The 19,261-nt window shown below is 45.0% G+C and overlaps 1 protein-coding gene across 6 annotated transcripts in view; it reads left to right on the forward strand.

Annotated features, from left to right (window-relative positions):
- DPYSL2 (dihydropyrimidinase like 2) overlaps window positions 1-18,303 on the forward strand; it is a 76,564-nt gene extending 58,261 nt beyond the window's left edge. For 4 of the 6 annotated variants that reach the window (XM_067543729.1, XM_067543731.1, XM_067543733.1 and 1 more), the window contains 6 exons: window positions 2,951-3,107; window positions 3,343-3,484; window positions 4,478-4,648; window positions 9,606-9,785; window positions 12,841-13,018; window positions 15,397-18,303. In XM_067543729.1, the coding sequence (XP_067399830.1) occupies window positions 2,951-3,107; window positions 3,343-3,484; window positions 4,478-4,648; window positions 9,606-9,785; window positions 12,841-13,018; window positions 15,397-15,488 (920 nt within the window). In that variant the 3' untranslated portion in view covers window positions 15,489-18,303. The remainder of the gene's footprint in view (window positions 1-2,950; window positions 3,108-3,342; window positions 3,485-4,477; window positions 4,649-9,605; window positions 9,786-12,840; window positions 13,019-15,396) is intronic. The other 2 variants (XM_067543730.1, XM_067543732.1) reach the window with 1 other exon arrangement.
- The last annotated feature ends 958 nt before the right edge of the window (window positions 18,304-19,261 follow it).

Below are 19,261 nucleotides of genomic sequence, written 5' to 3' on the forward strand. Positions count from 1 at the left end.
CTTGTCTAGTACCCAGCCCCCACAACAAATAAACAAATGTTCACACTCACACTGACTGTCATGTCAGTGCTCCTTACAAAACTCCCATTGGTTGCTCTGCTTCGCTAGCTCTCGGTAGATCTCATACTGCTTCACAATCTTTTAGTAATACCCCGATGAGGTAGGTAGGAATTATTATCCCCATTTTACAGATGGGGAACTGAGCCACAGAGAGGCTGAGTGACTTGGCCAAGGTCACACAGGAAGTTTGTGGTAGAGCAGGCAATAGAAGCTCTGTCATGTTGTAGGAGAGAGCCCTAACCACTCGGCTATCCTCTTTTTGGTGGAAGCCCATGTACAATTCAAGGTCAAATAGCATTTGCCTCCTCGTAGCTTAAAAAAATTGCATGCAAAGCAGTTACGCAACAGAGAGAGGACCACACACCCTGCAGCCAGAGCCCTGAGAGGAGGAAAGAGAGAGTCACTGAAGAACATCCAAATGAATGAACAAAAGGTAATTGATTTCTTAATAGGAAAAAAAGAACTTTATATCAAGCCAGATGCCCATGGTGGCATTTGCATGGTGAATATTCCCTGCAGACACGGTCCCTGGCAGCTCTGCAAGATGAAAGATAGCTTGCGAGAACAATTCCTCCAATGTATTGGATATAAACAGGCATCCCTTTCACATCCGCATACCCTTTGCCTTGTTCCAGTTTCATAAGCCCTGAACCTATTTGCTGGGAGTACTCTCTGGGAGGCTTTTCCTCAGCTGGAAAATTGTCTCTTAAATAGACCCAGTAATGGGGTAGGAGGCCAAGACATCATGGTCCACTCTCAATGCCTGTTCTCTAGGATGCACCTTCAGCACTCTAGTGTCACAGGAACATGGCCAGATTCAAGAGTCTTTTCCCTATTCTTGGTGACTGAAAACCCACAGAGCCCCAGATGCCTTGTTTGCACGTGAGTAGCAGTGCAGAAAGGATCTTTGCTTGGCTGAGAGGTGCATTAGATAGATCAGAGGGGTTCAGCGGGTTAGAAGTTCAGTGCAGCTGCCAGGGCATCTGAAATTGCAGCAGTAGGTATGTGCTCTTTACGCAGACCGTGATGGTGAGTCCCACCCATGTAAAGAATTATGCCCTAAAACATGGGCTGTTCCCTGCTGTGGTTAAAAATACTTCTCTAAAGAGGAAGGATGGTCGTGTGGTTAAAGCACTGGACTTTGACTCAAGAGATCTGGTTTCATTTCCTTGCTTTGCCACAGACACTGGGAAAAATACGTTCTGTGCCTCAGTTCCCCATCTGTACAATGAGGATATGTCTTCCTTTCTCCTACCCTTTGTCTGTCATTTCTATTTAGACTCAACTCTTCTGGGCAGAGATTCACTGTGTGTGTATGTACAGAACCTAGCACTGCGAGCCCCAGTCTGTTTATGCCAGCATCACTGTGTGTATACGTGTGTATATATATATATAAAACAATCTTCATTCTGCTACATTATCATCAGCTCCCTTCTGATTTATCCCATAATGGGCCTTCAGCCACTCTGCTTCCCCCCCCCCCAGCTCTTATTTGTATGGTCCCATATGAGGGATCTAATAAATTGGGTATTTACAAGCTTCTAAAAGGCAGGATTAATCACTGCCTTCAGTGATCCTGCAAAAGGACAGTGCAAAGTTTGCTGCTCTAAATGCTCATCAGGGATAAGATTTTCCACCGTTAATTTGCAAATACTTAAATGTACATTTTCAAAAGTAACTGGCAGTTTTGGGTGCCTGCCCTCAGATGCCATAAATGGACTGGAATTTCCGAGTACCCCTCTCTGAAAATCAGGCCTCTGAGGCTGTGAGGTCTAGTGACAGAGCAGTGGACTGAGACTCAGGAGACCAGGGCTCTAGTTCCAGCTCTGCGGTCACTGGGCGACCTTGGGCAAGTCACTTCACTGCTCTCTGCCTCAGTTTCCCCATTGTAAAATGGATGATACTGACTTTTCAGAGCTACTGGTGAAAAGCTCGAGATGAGAGAAAGTGGTGCTATCATTAAGTTCCAGATGGGTAGCCGTGTTAGTCTGTTTTTAGCAAAACAGCGACTGTGCTGGGGCACCCTACAGACTAACTCACATCCGACGAAGCGGGTTTGTGCCCACGAAAGCTTATGCCCACATACGTTTGTTAGTCTTTAAGGTGCTACAGGACTCTCGCTGTTTTATCATTATTAAGGTTTCTCAAGCTAGGCACCCAAAATCACCGGTGGCTTGTGAAAATGTAGGTCAAAGATAACAGAATGGCAGGCGTACTTCTGAGGGAGCATTTAACAGGCAACCTTGTCTAATTATACTGATCTAAGATCATGCCGCCAGCAAGTCACACAGTGGAAATGTGAATTGTACGGTTGTCATCACATCAGCAAATATGCATTTCATACATTATTTCCATAGGGTTTTTCCAGTAGCAGGGCGGGGCAGTTCGTGCATACCAATGAAATGTTAACATTTGAATGAGCTCTCGCCTACTTAGCTACTGTGAACAAGAAGATGGGGAGCGGTGGGGTGGTGGAGTAGTAAGGGCAGTATTTTGTTTCAGATAAAATTTTTGGCCAAACCTTACGGTTTTTGTTGGGTCTGATTTCAGCCGCCTACATTTTGGGGCATTTATAGCACCTGTCATTTGGTGTAGCAAATAGATTGGGTTGGGTTCTACCAGGAAGATGGAACGGGGCAATTGCTATGCTGCTTCAGACCATCTAGTCCACTATCCTGCCTCTGTCAGGGGCCTGTACCAGCTGTGGCAGAGGAAAGTGCAAGCAATCCTACTGTGGGGTCTGGGATAATTTCCCTAGGGGCACGTTATCTCCCTGTTCTCCCCTAATTAGAAGGATGGCAGGTGCCCCACAGAAAGCTTGGAGATGCACTTTGCCGTGCTGCCCAGCTGGTGTTTACAGCTGTGCCGTTGGTGTCTTTCTGTCTCATAGGCACCGTGGTGTATGGTGAGCCCATCACAGCAAGCCTGGGTACCGATGGATCTCATTACTGGAGTAAGAACTGGATCAAGGCTGCAGCCTTTGTCACTTCCCCACCCCTGAGCCCTGACCCCACCACTCCTGACTTTCTCAACTCTCTGCTGGCTTGGTGAGTAGAAGAGGCTTGTGTGTTCATAGAACACGCTGCCCTAAGCATGTTAATCATTTTCTGCTAGCGGGTGGTCACCAAAGATAACTTCCTGTTGCTGCCAGCTAATAGTTACATCTTCAACTCCAGGGCTGGGCTCTCATGCCCAAGATCTTGGGTTCTCGGAGGACTTGTGCTGTTAATTTGCTGTGAAGATAAAGTATCTTTAGTAATTGCCACCCCGTTTGGGTTTCAGCGGAGACCTCCAGGTAACTGGCAGTGCCCACTGCACCTTCAACACCGCCCAGAAAGCGGTAGGAAAGGACAACTTTACCCTGATCCCTGAGGGAACCAACGGGACTGAAGAAAGAATGTCCATCATCTGGGATAAGGCTGTGGTACGGCACGCAGGGCCCCGCTTCCCCACCATTCTCTAGTTGGGTTACACAATGAGGTTACATTGTGTTAGTCCCGCCCCCTTTTCTGCTTCCCCTATTTACTATAAAAAGAAAGGGCAACACAAACGTGAAAGTAATCTGTGAAACAGAATCTAGTGAAAGTTGTCCCTCTTCTACCTAGAGGTAAGCTGCCCCTCTTTGCACCTGTCTACTTCTGGGCTGCAATAGGAAGCTGGTGTGAGTTATAGCAGCCTTAATAGCTGCTTATTGGCTGCTTTGTAGCCTACAAGTGGGACAGTGTAGAGCATGCGGGTGACTTTTTCTCGTCTTCGGGCTCTGTCCCAGCAGTGCCACTACAACAGGGCTGCACAGGAGTCGAGTGTAGGGTTATAGGTAGCCCTTCTCAGAGGGCTGATGCAGAGACTAAATCCAGGCTCAAAGTTCTCCAGCCCTCCCAGAGGAAATGCATATCTTCCATTGTGTTGCCTCAGTTTCCCCATCTGTAAAATGTCTAATAAACTGACCCACTGGCATGTTAGGTGCTGCTAGACTAAGATTTGCACAGCCATGGGGAGGCCGTGTGGCCTAGTGAATAGTGCACTGGACTGGCACTGGACAGAGATGAGTGCTCTGCCACTGGTTCACTGGGTAACCTTGGGCAGGCCCCTTCCCCTCCCTGTGCCTTAGTTTCCCCATCTGTAAAATGGGGATAATAGCCGTGACCTTTATTGTAAAAAAAAAAAAAAAAAAAAAAAAAAGTGCCTTGAGTTCTACTCCTAAGAACTAGGCATTATTAGCGGTTTTAGATCTTTGAAGGGAAAATGCTAACGGCTCAGTTGTTACAAGTAATGTCTGCTCAAAGCCAGCTACCTCCTCCATCCACTGGGAACAAACCTGTCTAACAAAGGGCCATTAGGAACTTGCTAGGTGGGAGGTGCTGTTAGTGCAGGTTTGTGCTCTGCTAATGCAATGATTTCTGTGCTCCTTCCCCAGGTGACTGGGAAAATGGATGAGAACCAGTTTGTGGCTGTGACCAGCACCAATGCTGCTAAGATCTTCAACCTGTACCCACGGAAGGGCCGCATTGCCGTGGGCTCCGACGCTGACCTTGTTATCTGGGATCCCGACAGCATCAAGACCATCTCTGCCAAGACTCACAACATAGTAAGTACCTTTTGCAGCTGAGCCCTGCCTATCATCCCTTCTGCACCAACCTCTGGATGGGTCTGCAGCACCATAAGATGGAGGCTTCCCACCTCGACACACAGGGTTTTTCTACCCATGCAATTAATCCAGCTACCAAAGAGGAAGCAGCTAGGTTTATGGAAGAATTCTTCCATTGATGTAGTCGCATCTACACGAGATGTTAGGTTGACCTAACTACACTGCTTAGGGCATGACATTTCTCACGTCCCTGGCCAATGTAGCCAGGTTGATCTAGTTTAAGTGTAGACCTCCCTATCAGAGCACTATTCATAGTGAGAATTCTGGTCTTATCTCCATCATGTGCCTGGCAGCTCCCTCTGATCAAAGGGAATGGAGTGTTTTATCTGCACACCTGACTGATACATGATCCTTCCTCAGCCCTCCACAGGAAGATAACTTGCCATCGAGCCCCATTCTTCAAACTTACGCCCACAATTGCCATTACCCTCCTGTAGAGTCCGACTGAGACCATGCACCCCTGTGTACACACTACCACACCCGGACTCTGAATGGGAAGGAGCACAGATGTTCATGGGCCCATGAACGCAGGAGTAGGAACGGGGTCTCAACCCTAGGACAGTCTGGATTCTGGGGATCCTTTTTCAGTTAATTGAGGCTGGATGGCTGTTGTGGGGGGAGTGTTCATCTCAAAAAACAGCGTAGACATTTTGCCAGTGGCCCTCCTTGTCGTCATAGTGGGCTGAATCCAGCCTGGATCCGAGGATCCTCTTGAACTTCGGAGAGTTTGAATGACAAATTCAGATAGTGCAGATGAAACTTGTGATTTAAAAGAGTTGAGTTGAACCATGAGTTTTCAGGCTTGCAGTGGTTCTCAACTGGGGGCCCAATCAACACACAGCTGCAGCCCAGGTGACATCCTCAGGGCCATACAGGTAGTGTGTGTGTATGTATGTATATATATATATATATATATATTGGGGGAGGCGGCCCCCATAGAGCTGCCTATGCAGCTCCCACTGGTAAAGAGGTGGAGAACCAGTGAGCTAGATGAATTAGAATAGTTTCTTCTGGCCTGATAGTCTATGGGTCAGATTGTCAGCCGGAATAAATCCATATAGCTCTGCTGAAGTTGTATTAATTCACAGCAGAGGAGAGTCTGGCTCCTTAATCACGTGCTCCAGCAGTTGAATAAGTAGGTCCGTTGTGTTCTACATGAGACAGAACAGAACCGGATCAGCAGGCAGGGCCAGCTGAAGTTGCCCCTGACCCTGCAGTAGTAAGAACAACCAGGGTGTGGGTCTGTTTACAACTGGTTTAGCTGCTGGCTAAGAGAGAACGTTTCCTTGGAAAAACCTCCTTGTGCTTTTTCCATGAATGGCTTTATTCACTCCACTGCTGAAGCAGCAACATTTTCCTACACCCCTTGGATCCCTGGCCACATTAACAAAGGTTTTTTGTTTTTTTGTTTTTTTTAAAAAAAGCTTGGCTTACTTTCCTATTCCTTAACACTGTCTGACTTGGTAAGTGGGCTATTAACTTGTATGGTGGATGAGAGATCCTCTATCAAAGAAAGCTTTGACAAAGATGGAGGTGGATCAAGAGATGATTATAGGAGGCTGGATCTTGTTCTACTTTGGTCAGTAGCATCTGAAAGTTCTTTCCATCTGATGGCTTTTCTTTGGCACTGATGTGAGTTTGATGGGTTCCCAAAAGACATGTGTCCATATCACACCACACACAGGGCCTGATTTTTTTTTTTTTTTTTTTTTTTTTTTACATTAGTATGATCAGGATTAACTCAATCCAATTAGCCAGCTTCATCAGAGGTATGGCAGTATACAGCCACTACACAACAGAGGAGAATCCAATCCACATGGGGGAGAGTTTCAGAAAACCCCAATTAATTTAGCGACGTAAGCCCCCTTGACTTTCAACAGGACTTGTGCATGTTAATCATTAGGGTGCTTTTGTAAATTTCTGGCTTGGTTGGCTGTCAAGGACTCAATGAGTGACCCTCAGATTTAAAGATGGCCTCTGGCCATCAGGGTCAAAGCAAATTTGTGGGACTGCCCCATCAGCTCTGTGGACAGAGGACCTCAGACCCACATCCTCAGAGGTAATGAGGTGCCCATTGAAATGAGTGGGAGTTAGGTGCCTAAATACCTTTCAGAATGTAGGCCTCCGTCTCGAAGGCTGTGAAGTCCAATACCTCTCAAAAAGCTACCTTTTAAAAACAAGAGGAGAGAGACTCCAACTGAAGACAAATAGCACAAAACAATAACTTGTAAGCAGTAAGTACCTAATTTTCATGCAGGTATTTACCCATCCAGCCAGACTATCCCATCACTGTAGAACAGGGCCAGATACAAGCAGTACATAAACGAGACCCCACCATTTCTAAACGGCACGTTTGTAGCCCCAACAGTCTCTCACGAGGCATAGATATTTTTTTATATTACAATACCACGTAGAGGTTTCAATTGGGGGCTCAAGTCCCCATTACGCTAGGTGCTGTATAGCAGGAAGTACAGAGATTGCCCCTGCCTTAAAGGCTTCCGGACTTGGTTACAACACGATGGGGGAAGGATGATGTTAGAGAGACTCTTTAAATGTTATTCATCCTTTATTTGTAGCACCTATTTGTCCCTTATTATAGTAGCACCTAGAACCCCCAGCACATTCCCATTGTACTAGGTGCTGTATGGACTTTAGGCAGCGGTGAATTGAGACTACTGTGTACCATACATGATCGCACTGCTCTTCTGTTTATCTTCCCCCCGCCCTACATCACCTCTACCCAGTTGACATAAGACACAGCTTTCTGGGGCAGGAACTTGCCCTGCATAGCCTCTGTTATTTTGTATCCATGGCACATCTCATGTACGCGGTGATGGAGGCAAAAGCCATACAAGTGTGGAATCTTTAGCAGCCTTTAAAATAAAGGAACATTTCATTAAAGATAAAACCAAAGCCTGTTTGAAACACTGGCGATGCTTTTACCGCTGCGGAACCAGAGCTAGTGATTATGGGGCACCAGCTTATTCTTGTGTGTTTTTAGAAGTTAGAGCAACACATTTTCCAGCATTTCACACTTGTGCCATGCTCTGGTAAGGAAACATTAAAGCTACGGAGGCAATCTGTGTTGTGCTTAGAGCTAACAATTCCTGTGCAACCACAGCCCTTTCAGACCGGACCCCGTTTGCTTTTTATGACCACCATTCTAATTAATTATAAAGTTGCAGTGAAACCCACCCATGCTCATCAGGCACTTAAAGCTCAGACTCCATCATTAGCTCAGCAAAAGCAACTTGGATCAAGTTGCTATTTCCCCCAAAGAGGATCACAAGAATGACTGGTCCCAACTAACATGTTAGTAGAGGCCTTCATGCCAATGCAGTTAAGGGGTGGATCATTTTACCAGTGTTCCTTTTAGAACTTCTGTTTGTTCCCCCGCCCCCTGATCTAATATTTCAAATCCCATTAATTGAGGATGAGCAATCCTATTAGAGTAAAATAAGATTGAGTCCGGGACTAGGACAGGCAAAGTGTTGACACGCAACCCATTTTTTAAACCTCAATTTAGCTTTAGCCTAATTAAGATTAGATTGTAAAGGAAATGACAGAGCAGTATGTGTTTAAGTAGCATCTGTGTATGTATATGTATACGTAGCATATATGTATTAGTGACTCAAAGGTGTTTCTAGTTTGACTATACTCATGAATCATTCTTAAATATGTTCAGAAGACCAAACAACTGAACTTAACCGTATTGATTGTCTAATGACAAAACAGAACAATATGAAAAGGAGACATCTGTGCCCTCCATCTGGGAAGCAAATTCTCACAGCTTGTTCACCTTACAGAGAGTGTGCTGCAGAGACACACAAGTCAGCTAGAACCATAGGGCTCTGATCTCAGTTGGGACCTATTGGCAATAATAGAATACAACTGATTAATACTGCATGCAATGCTCCGTGAGCGTAAAGCAGGCTGTTAATCATATGCTTCTCAAAATGTTCAACTCTTACATGCTGTGTCTTTTACTCACACGTACTTAGGAATAAAAGCTTGTTCAGGTGTGATATGGCAGGAGCAATTCAGAAGGATTGCTTTACTAAATATTGTTTATTAGTAGTATAAACCTTCAGGACATTAAATTTAAAAATTCTGGGAGGACACCAGGTTATAGGAAAGTCTATCCTGGGCTAACTCAGAAGGGATATGGCAAAAAATACAGCTGAATGAAGATTTTAAATGTAGGACTGAATATATTTATATCACGGTGGCGTCAAAATAAAACAGGAAAAATTGTGAGAAATGTGATCCTGTCATTTTTAAATTGAATTTGAAATTTTACAAGCAACACTACTTACCATTCCCATTTTATAGATGGGGAATGGAGGCAAAAAGTGATTCAGGTGACTTGTAGGGTGACATACAGGTCTGTGGATGGAATCTAGCCCAGGGCTGAAACCATATAGCCATCCCTCTGCTCCAAGATCTGGGCACTCAGCACCTCTGAAAATCAGGCCTGACAGTGAATGACTTCAATGGGCTTTGGTTCAAGTTCCTAAATCCCTTTGTCAGCTGTGGCCCAGCCCCTTTGAGAATCCAAGCCGAAGTGGTTAAACTTTAGCACATCCAGCTTTGAACTTTTTGGCATTTGTTAATCATTACAACTTGTCCCCACCCTCCTTTGGGAGTTTTGACTGTATAAAAACTGAATAAGGATCATAGAGTTTAGCCTTATAATAAAAGCAACTGAGATTTATGTTAGGAGTGAATGCACCAACATTGTCACCTGTCTCTCACCTCAACTCAAATTTTGGGAATCAGCAGGGATTGCTGTTTTAAAAAAAAAAAAAAAGGTGGAGGAATTCTTCCTAGGTGGTATCCTGTGATGTGGCATCATGCGTTGGAGTAAACACTTTTTCCTGGTATCTTTTTGTCCTAGTCTCTGGAGTACAATATCTTTGAAGGCATGGAATGCCGTGGGTCTCCGCTGGTGGTTATCAGCCAGGGAAAAATTGTGCTGGAGGATGGGAACCTCCATGCAACTGAGGGCTCTGGACGATACATCCCCCGGAAGCCATTCCCTGACTTCGTTTACAAGCGCATCAAGGCAAGGAGCAGGGTGAGTGTCAACGAATACAAGTTCGTTATCTCATGAAGCTTCTATGTTACAGGGCTGGTAAAGAGGTGACATCCCCACCCCACTTCTTTCACAGTGAACACTCAGGGGGTACTGTCCTAATTTACCTCATTTTCTGGGTTGGCTTTTGTTTTTTTCTAAACCAGGTACAAACAAACCTCAACCTGAGTTTGACTGTCCCTGCAGAACCTGTGTCTGTTCTTAACAGTCCTGTCTTAGAGGGACAGGAGTAATAACTAGTAAGAGCTGTTTGGTCTGCAGGTCAGGCTGAGTCAGCAAAATAACTCTGCAACGTACTAGCATCCTGTCACAGTAGCAGAAGTAGATAGTGTTTAAAAGAGAATTTTTTTCTGGATGATTGTTATTTTAAAGTGTAAATTCAATTATGCTGCTTACTTTTTTCCCTTTGCATTTAATCAATCTTCAAACAATGGAACTGGGCTAGTCACATTTTCAGGCAGATTGAGTCTCTTGTGATTTGGTTTGCAGCATTGGTGGTTTACATTCAAAAATTTTAAAAGATTTAAATTTAGTAAGTTTACACTTAGGAAGGAAAAAATCAAATGCACAGCTACAAAATGAGGAATAACTGGCGGGGTGGTAGTACTGCTGAAGCAAATCTGGGGGGTAAAGTGGATCACCGATTGCACGAATTAACAGAAGTGTCAGACGTGGGAAGTAATTGTCTCACTACTCAGTATTGATGAGGTCTCAGTTGGAATACTGTATCCAGTTCTGGGCACCACATTTTAGGAAAGATGGACAACTTGGAGAGCAACAAAAATGGTAAAAGGTTTAGAAAAAACACTGGGTATAATTAATCTTGAGAAAAGAAGGTTAAGGGGAACCTGATAGTCTTCCACTAGGTTAAGGACTGTTATCAAGAGGATGGTGATCAATTGTTCTCCATGTCCACTGAAGGTAGGACAAGAAGTAATGGGCTTACTCTGCAGCAAGGGAGTGCAACGTTCCCCCTGCAATCTGGACCAATGTATAGCTGTGTCACCCCAATCCCTCACTTCTAGGGCCTGTCTTGCACTTGCCCTGCTGTGAGAACCTCCACTCCTGGGTCAGCCCATGCACAGCCTCCTGCAAGCAAGCGGCTCTTACCTTAGTGAGTGCTTCTGGCCAGCCACTCATGGGATTATGCAATAGAATGACCCCAGTAAACATCCCCAGTTCCAGATGCCACTTTAGGAACTGCCGTCTTAGAGTTCAGTGCTGCCCCCTGGACTCTGCAAACTTCTGTCTGTCAATTTATATCAGAGAAATTGATATGCACCAGCTCTGTCACTTTAAATGAAGTCTCTGCACACACCCAAACTACATGCACTGCTTTAGATAAAACAAATAAGTTTATTAAGTACAGAAAGATTTAAGTGATTATAAACCAGAGGAATATAGGTCAGATTTGACCAGATAGAATACAAGCAAATCGCATTCTAAACTAAGCTTAAAATGTCTAACCCTACAGTCTCAGATAGCCAGCCTGTGGTGAGCATTGACTCCTCCTTGGTCAGGCCCTCCCCCTGTGGACAGTCTTTCAATAGCTTGGTGTTGTCTTGTAGATGGATTGCAAGAGAGCTCCAGAGACCAAAATGGCCCCCTCTGGGGTCAAGTGACTGGCCAAGTCTGGCATGGTTTCCTCCACTGAGTCAAATGTGCATCACCTTATCAGAGGCTTAGACCAGTCCATTGTTCCTGAAAGAGCTGGGTGGTTTCATGCATGCTTTGGCGAGGCGTGAACTACCTTCTCTGCCTTTAGTGTTTACCTAGATCTGCCTCAAGCAAGGTGAGACGCATTTGGGAATATTACATAGCAGAGCTTCATAATCATACATGCGACATTGCAGGACACATACCACCATAACCGTAATGTTCAGTATGTCATGAGCATTGCAACACCACCGTATATGACATACTTTGCATTAAAAAAAACAGTTGCACTATAAGGGTGAACACAAATGATACACAATCACACCGTAAGGGTATACATGGGGTACAGTGTGTCACAGGGAGATGGAAAGATTTTCCTAATACCTAAACTATAAGGATATTGCAGATCTGGCATAGGCTTCCAAGGGAGGTTGTAGAAGCACTGTCATTGGCGGGTTTAAGACCAGGCCAGACAAACACCTGTCAGGAATGGTTTAGACTCTACGTTTACTTGGTCCTGCCTCAGTGCAAGGGGCTGGACTCCACCTTGAGGTCCCCTCCAGTCCTACATTATTCTATTCTAAATTGAAACAAATAGAGCTAGAACATTGCTGCTTCTGAAAAATAGTGAATTTACATTTTCAAATAATTTTAACCTCAAAGACTCTTGAAAAAACAGTCGAAGCCAAACCAGAAGCAAATTTGAGAGATCCTCAGCCAGTAGAAGTCAGCATAGCTACACTGAAATCAACATAGCTATAGTGATTTACACCAGCTGAGGATCTGGTTCCTTGAGTGCGTGTATCAAACTGGAACAGTAACTTAACTGTGCATATTGGTTAACTTGTCAAATTCTTTGAGAAGGGAAATAGTTCATGCTGTACTGACTTATCTGCAACACTGCTCTCTGCTGGACGGAATCAGAGCTGTTTGCTTGTGATTATTACACTATCATTTGCAGTGAATATTGGACACTCATGAGTAGAGTGAATGTGTTTTGAAATGTTGATAAAAACAATTTGCAATGCTTTGAAGCCAATGGATTTATATACTGGAGATCCATGAGGATAACTATGAAATCCCATTATTTTGGGATACTCGGATTTCCCTTCCAAATCTGGTTGATCTCAATTAGTAAGATTACATTCAATCCAAAATAAATTGCAGTTGGAGAGAGAGAACCTACTCCCCCTTCCACCTGTGCAGTTGAACCACTATAGTTCATCAGCAGCCTGCAGAGATGTGGCTTGTAAACTTTAATGTGAAAACTGAACCTTGACTCAAGACCTTTGACTTGGTGATATCCAGCCTCTGTTCGGTCTCTTCCTTATGCTGCCTTTAGCTTTGCTATTGGGAGGTTCATTACCTGTGTGTTTTCCAGCTGGCTGAGCTGCGGGGCGTCCCCCGGGGCCTGTATGATGGGCCTGTCTGTGAAGTATCGGTGACACCGAAGACTGTCACACCAGCATCCTCGGCTAAGACGTCTCCAGCCAAACAGCAGGCCCCACCTGTCAGGAACCTGCACCAGTCTGGATTTAGCTTGTCTGGTACATACTTATGTATGGCTAAATTATTACGTTGAAATCTTGGTTATTTTCTTGTGGGGCTGTGGGTTTGGTTGCAACAAGAGAAGACAGGGACTAGGAGGTTTACAGCAGTAGATAAATCAGGATAGAAGCCCTCCTAGAATTCTGATTTATTTCAGCACCAAAGCAAAGGATTTTATTTCCCCACACAACTCAGAGGCCAGGACCCCGCTGGGACACAAGTTAAGTAGATCCATTATAGAGATCTGCTGATTGAGGGTCTGGAACATCGTAAAGTTCAATGGCTTAGGATTCTGAGTAGTGAATAGCTCGGACAGAATGGGAGACAATCACACAAGTCTTTAATGGACCAGGATTGAGTGGCCCAAAGGAAGAGCCTGTGTTTGACATTCAGAGCCAGATTCAATAGAACTATGCTAGTCTACACCAGCTGTGGGGGGGATCTGGCCCATACAGTGCTGAGTGAGGCATTTTTGTTTGGCCTAGCGTCCTGAATACATAGCGTCACAGGATACTTCAGAGAGAAGATCTGTCCTGAATAGGGAAGAGAGGGTTTAATGGTGAGGTATGAAGAGACAGCGGTTGTCTGGGAGATAGATCCAGGGACAGGGTCGGCTGCCTGACTGCTAAATTGAGAGCAGGACCCTTTCCCTCCACCGCCCCCACCACATGGAAAATTTGACGAAAGCCAAACGTATTCAACTTCTTTGGCTTGGTCAACAAAAATCAAATCCTATTTTCAATGAAAACCAAACTTTTATGACAAAAGTGAGAGGTCCAGGTCTATTGGTCCAGGTCTATTGTGACTAGTCCAGAGGAAGCCAAAATCAGAGGAGTGAAGTAAGAACACACAGCTAGAAGGTCAGAATTGTAAGGGGGCCACTGGAGCAAGTCAGTGAGGGAATAGGACAGGTCTGAACTTGGAGAGCTGTAGTTCGGGAAAGCAGGAGGGCTGTTCTGATGCAGCAGTGTACAGCTAATTTGATTCTATTCCCTGGAGCAAAGCAATCACCTGACCAAAAGCGGGTCAGGCTTCCTGCAGTTTACAGGAATGCATTAGTTTTATTCAGAGATCTGCATCTCAGCCTCGCCGAACTTTTAGCTCCCTTGGAAGTATTTAAAAGTGCCTTTCAGTAGCACCATGGGGAAGTACTGAAATGACTTGTCCTGAGATTCTCTGCATAGGAAAGTGTAACATCTGTCCCCTTTTGTGCTGAAGCAATAGGTTGAGGATCAGAATGATTATTTAATGAGATTCCTCCTTCAAGAAATACAGCCAGGTTTTCCAGTCAGAAGTTAACTTAGCTGGGAGGACTGGGTGGCCCAGGTGTTTGAGAAAGGGGTAGTAAATCATTGGCATGCCTCAGCAGAAGCTAAAACAGGGGAAGCCAGGAAAGGGATTTTCCTCTGAAGGGGATGCTTCTAATAGGCAATTCAAACAAGTTAGCATGGGGGGGTGGGGTGGAAAGACCAACATTTCTTCACTCACCAGCCAACCACTTGGAAGCTTTCCCAATGCCCTCTGCTTCTGCACAGTCTAACTTAGCTCTTGGTGATCAGAGAGGACCTTAATTACTAACATGCGAACCAATGCAGGGCCCCTTCCCTGAATCTGCAGGCAGCTCCAGAGCCACTCCTGCTGCACACAGCTTCCACTGCAATAGCAGCATAATCTTGTCTGTTTTTAGTGTTGCTGTTCTGAAACCCCGGGGGTCAGTCCCATCTCCAGCCCCATTCTATAGGCATAGAGCCTTAAATTCCTACTAAGCAATCTCTCCCTCTGTCCTCAGCAGCCAGTTCAGAGCCCTTCCATTGAGCACATGATGCAATGGGAAGCTCAGCTGAGGTTAAAGCTCTTGTTCACTGTGGACCAGATAGTGCCCCCTCATCATGGCACAGGGATAGAGAACCTGTCTCTAGGCTGGTAGTTCAACACCTGGCTCACTCCCCCACAAAGCCATTAGCTAGTGGTGGCCACCAACCTACTTGGAGGTCTCCGTCCACCTCTCAGGTTCCACCATAATTAATGGGGCAGGTCCCTGTGGGTTTGGATTAGAGCAATTCAGCAGGGCATCATGATCTTCCGCCTTGCAGAACTGCTGTCTTGTTTTGTGGTGAGCTCAGAAGACGCCTTCCCCAGGGCAAGACATCAACTGATTTCCATGGGAATTAGGTGCCTCAATACCTTTTTGAGGAACCGGGCCACAGGGTTTAATTCAACCTGGCCTAAGAGGACGTGATCAATTTCAGCAGAGCTTCATCCTCTTAGATCCATGGGCTGAATGCGGCCGGTAGACTTTGGGCCCGGTCACAGGTCTCAGTTACTGTGTTGAAAGATACTCAACTCCAGCACCGCTCTGACACGGCCTCTCTTCTCCCTCTCCTTCCAGGTGCACAGATCGACGACAACATCCCCCGGCGCACAACTCAGCGCATAGTGGCGCCGCCGGGCGGACGTGCCAACATCACCAGCTTGGGTTAAGAAGCTAACCTCTCTGTGGCCGCCTAGCGGACCGGGGGAGGGGGCGGGGTACCAGGAGACCCTTTTGATTCTTTTAGAGCCTGTGACGGTTACTGCGGGCAACCAGTGTGGGGCTCAGCTATGGCGCCACTTTGTCCCCTCAATCCGCCCTCCTCCTCATCAGTGATCCCCCTCACTTCCCGCCCCGCTCCCTCCACCTTTAAAGAAACAAACCCTCTGACACGCTGGACATGCCAAAATTCAGTTTCAAGAGTGCGTTTGAGACGTGGCCTCCGTTCTCATTAAACATCTCTCTTTTGACGAAGGAAGGATGAAGTGAATTTCCTGGGAGCTGCCTTTTTTAAAAATACAACTTGCTTTTTGAGATGTCTAACAGAGCAGTAATGCAAGGGTTTTTAAACTGGATATTTCTTAGGGTCCTGACCTGCAAACAGCCCAGCTAAAGGAGGGTGGAGGGACACCAGTCTAAACCTACATCAACATTCCCCCTCACCCGTGAGGTCATAGAATGGTTGTATCTGTTTTATTAAGAATAGGAACCCTGTGCTAGAAATTGACAAGATGCATTTTACCCAGTTGTTGGGTTGAGGTGGTTTTGTTTTGTTTTTCCTTCTGGATTTTGCTGCCAAGTTAGGTCCCTGAGGAAATTTTAAAAAGTGTGTTACTTTAATTTTTTAAAAATGTTCTGTACCATTGTATTTGCAGAGTCTTATCGGACAGTGAACATCCCTCCCCGCTCTCTTCCCCAGACTCATTCATGTCATAGCTTCTGACCACCACCACAGCCATCACGATCATTTGGTTGTAGGAGTTCATAGCAGCATTTCATCAAGCACTTGATACTTGGGTTAGTCCATGGACACTTCCAGCCCTCAAAGCTAAGTTACAATCGCCCTCAAGAAGTCCCTGGTCCTCAGCTGGCATTGGTCAGCCAGCATAGCACCATTGAAGTTAAGACTTAATTGACACGAGCTGACGATCTGAAACAAAGTCTCATGAAAACCTTTCAGCAACTGGATTTTCATTTATAGAAGTAGAACTCCGTAAACGGAGACTTGAGTCAATAAAGTAGGTTCATTTGGCAGCATGTTCAATTCAATAGCCACCCCCCCACCTCCGATGATCAGAGGAAAAGTCAAAATGACAAGAGCAGTCATTTAAGATAGCAAGAATCTTGCTATCGTAAAGGTCCCCCATGAAAGCAGATAATAAAGGTTTCATCAGTGGCAGCTCCAGTTACAGAGGCAGAGGCACAGCTGGTGTAAATGGCTGTGGTAGCTATGCTGGTTTACATCAGCTGAGGATTTTGCCCATAATTTGGGCAATTGTTATATTATAGATCATTGCACAACAGCAAATTTCACCCTAAAGGAAAGACCCAGGTTAAGGCCTATATGTAATCTACCCTAACTTAGTGGTTAGATCAGTGGTGGTTCTTTGTCCTTATATAGTGGACAAACGCTATATAGAGGCTGCTTCATGCCTGTGAGCGGAGGCCCAGATCCTCAGAGGTATTCAGGTTCTTAACTCCCATGGAAATCAGTGAGTTAGATGCCTTTGAGGAACTGGGTGCTGGTCTTTTAGCTCAGGCACTGCATGATCCTGGTTTCAGATCCAGATGGCAATTGGGTCACATGCATCACTTAAGCTGTATTTCGAGAGCTCAGGGCCTCGGGCTGGTTCTTTGGACTGGGGGTCATCTTTCACCCAATCACAGCATTTATCTCCACTGCCTTTTTGTCCCCCACAGCATTGTTGGAGCCAGGGTGGTCCCACAATATGAGGGAGGAGATGGGTGAGGTAATATCTTAGTCCAATGCAAGGCACTACCTCACATGTCTTGTCTAATATCCCCTGGTATTTGTGGGTGTCATCTGCTTCCTCTTGTGTTTGCATTTTCCCATGTGCGTTAACTTTATTTTTCAGTGTTTTAACTATTTTAAAATTATGTTTACAGGTTCTTTTAAGGGAAAGATAGATGTAGACTTTTAAAAACTAAAAAGCTAATCTTTTTGTAAAGTATCAAAGCTGGGATTTTCAAATCATCTCAAAGCAGTTTAGGTACCCAAGTCCCATTGGATATCTGCACCTAACTCCTTCAAAAATATATATCAGCCTTAAAAAACCAGTAGATCAGTTTGTTCATTTGTCAGCCCTGTTTGATTTTTGGTTTAACTCGTGGGTCTCGTTTTGCATAAAGAAGAGAGTGCACTTATTAGTGATCAGTAAATGTTCTATATTGCAGCTATTTTCTTTTTTTTTCCCCCCCCACCTGTGCTTTGAAATAAATTTGAACCATTTGGGGAGAATAAAAAGAAACCATAGTTTCAGTTCTACAAAACATTCGCAGCTCTTCAGTATTCACTTGAGTCTTCCTTGTTCTTTTTTTCCTTCACCGACTCAGTGACATTTTGGGTCCTTTTTGTTCGTTCATTACAAGGGAAAAAAATTAAAAGATTTTCACGGGCTATGTAAGCATGTTTCTGTGGGAGCTCATTTGCTTTGTGTCTGTTTAATGAATGTCATATGTAAATGCTTGAAGAATAACTGAATTAACCGCAGTGACTTGAAGCTCTAAGAATAATAAAAACAATGTAGGATTTAATACTAGCTGGATTTTAACCCCTGGATTTGTGATTGTGAACTATGAGAGGAGGAGCGGTAAGTGCTAAAGCTGATCATGTGTGTAGACAAAGTACTGATATTTGACTATTGTCAATGGCAACCCACCTCCCAAAGTCTTGTGTTTTATTCCTTATGAGCTGTGTTATATTACCATGGGAACTCCTAATAAAGACAAAACCTTGTTGTTTCACTAGGTGTATCTGCTTCTTGAGGTGATCAGTGTTGAGAGAGTATGCATGGGGCCAGATCCTCTGCTAGCAGAGGCTGGCATAGTGCTGTTTGACATCAAGGCTTATCTACACCAGCTGAGGACCTGCCCTGTGCTATGCATGCCATGGAACATACTTGTCACAGCTGTAGTGAGGCTGTGGGATGGAGTCCTCGCCAACAAGAATTGCCAAAACAAACTCATCACCCTGGCACTCATTTCTGTCATCTCTTTGGGGAAGCCAAGGATTGAATGGGCCATGGAGACAAACAACCGCTCACGCCAAAGCAGCATGTTGGTAAGGGACAGTTTGCACCACTGCTCCCTGGGCTGCTGTTCTATAATTAATGCCTCTGTACAACTAGAGGACTTGTCTCCACAATGCTTGATCCAGCCTCTTTCATAAGAAGAGTCACTAGTTTTTAAGAGACTTCATACCGGGTGTCTGATAAACACAGCATCAATAGCTATTAGCCAGAATGAGCAGGGATGCAAAACCATGCTCTGAAGTGTCCCTAGTCTGTTTGCCAGAAGCTGGGAATGGGTGATGGGATGGCTCCGTTCCATTCACTCCCTCTGAAGCATCTGGCATTGGCAGAAGACAGGATAGTGGGCTAGATGGACTATTGGTCTAAGCTAGTATGGCTGTGCTGATCCGGCAAAGCAGACAAGTGTGAAGTCCCCACAATAGTTGGTCTGAAAACAATTGCCCTCAATTTACAGAGTTAAGCAGTGATCAATCATCTGACGCAATCTGCTTTCATAAAGGGCAACCAAAGAGACTGAAGATACTGGCACAGCTCTTAAGTCTCCAATATGTGCCCACTTGGATCTGATGTAGGATACAGACCCAGAAAGAAGCACGCACACACAGAACTGAGCCAGAATCACTAGTGGGTTGGGAAAATGCTGATGAACCATTTTTGATGGAATTTGCTGA

The sequence above is a fragment of the Emydura macquarii genome, unplaced genomic scaffold, assembly GCF_026122565.2.
Source record: "Emydura macquarii macquarii isolate MOO-44397 ecotype Brisbane River unplaced genomic scaffold, CSIRO-AGI_Emac_v2 contig_967, whole genome shotgun sequence".
NCBI classification, from domain to species: domain Eukaryota; kingdom Metazoa; phylum Chordata; order Testudines; family Chelidae; genus Emydura; species Emydura macquarii.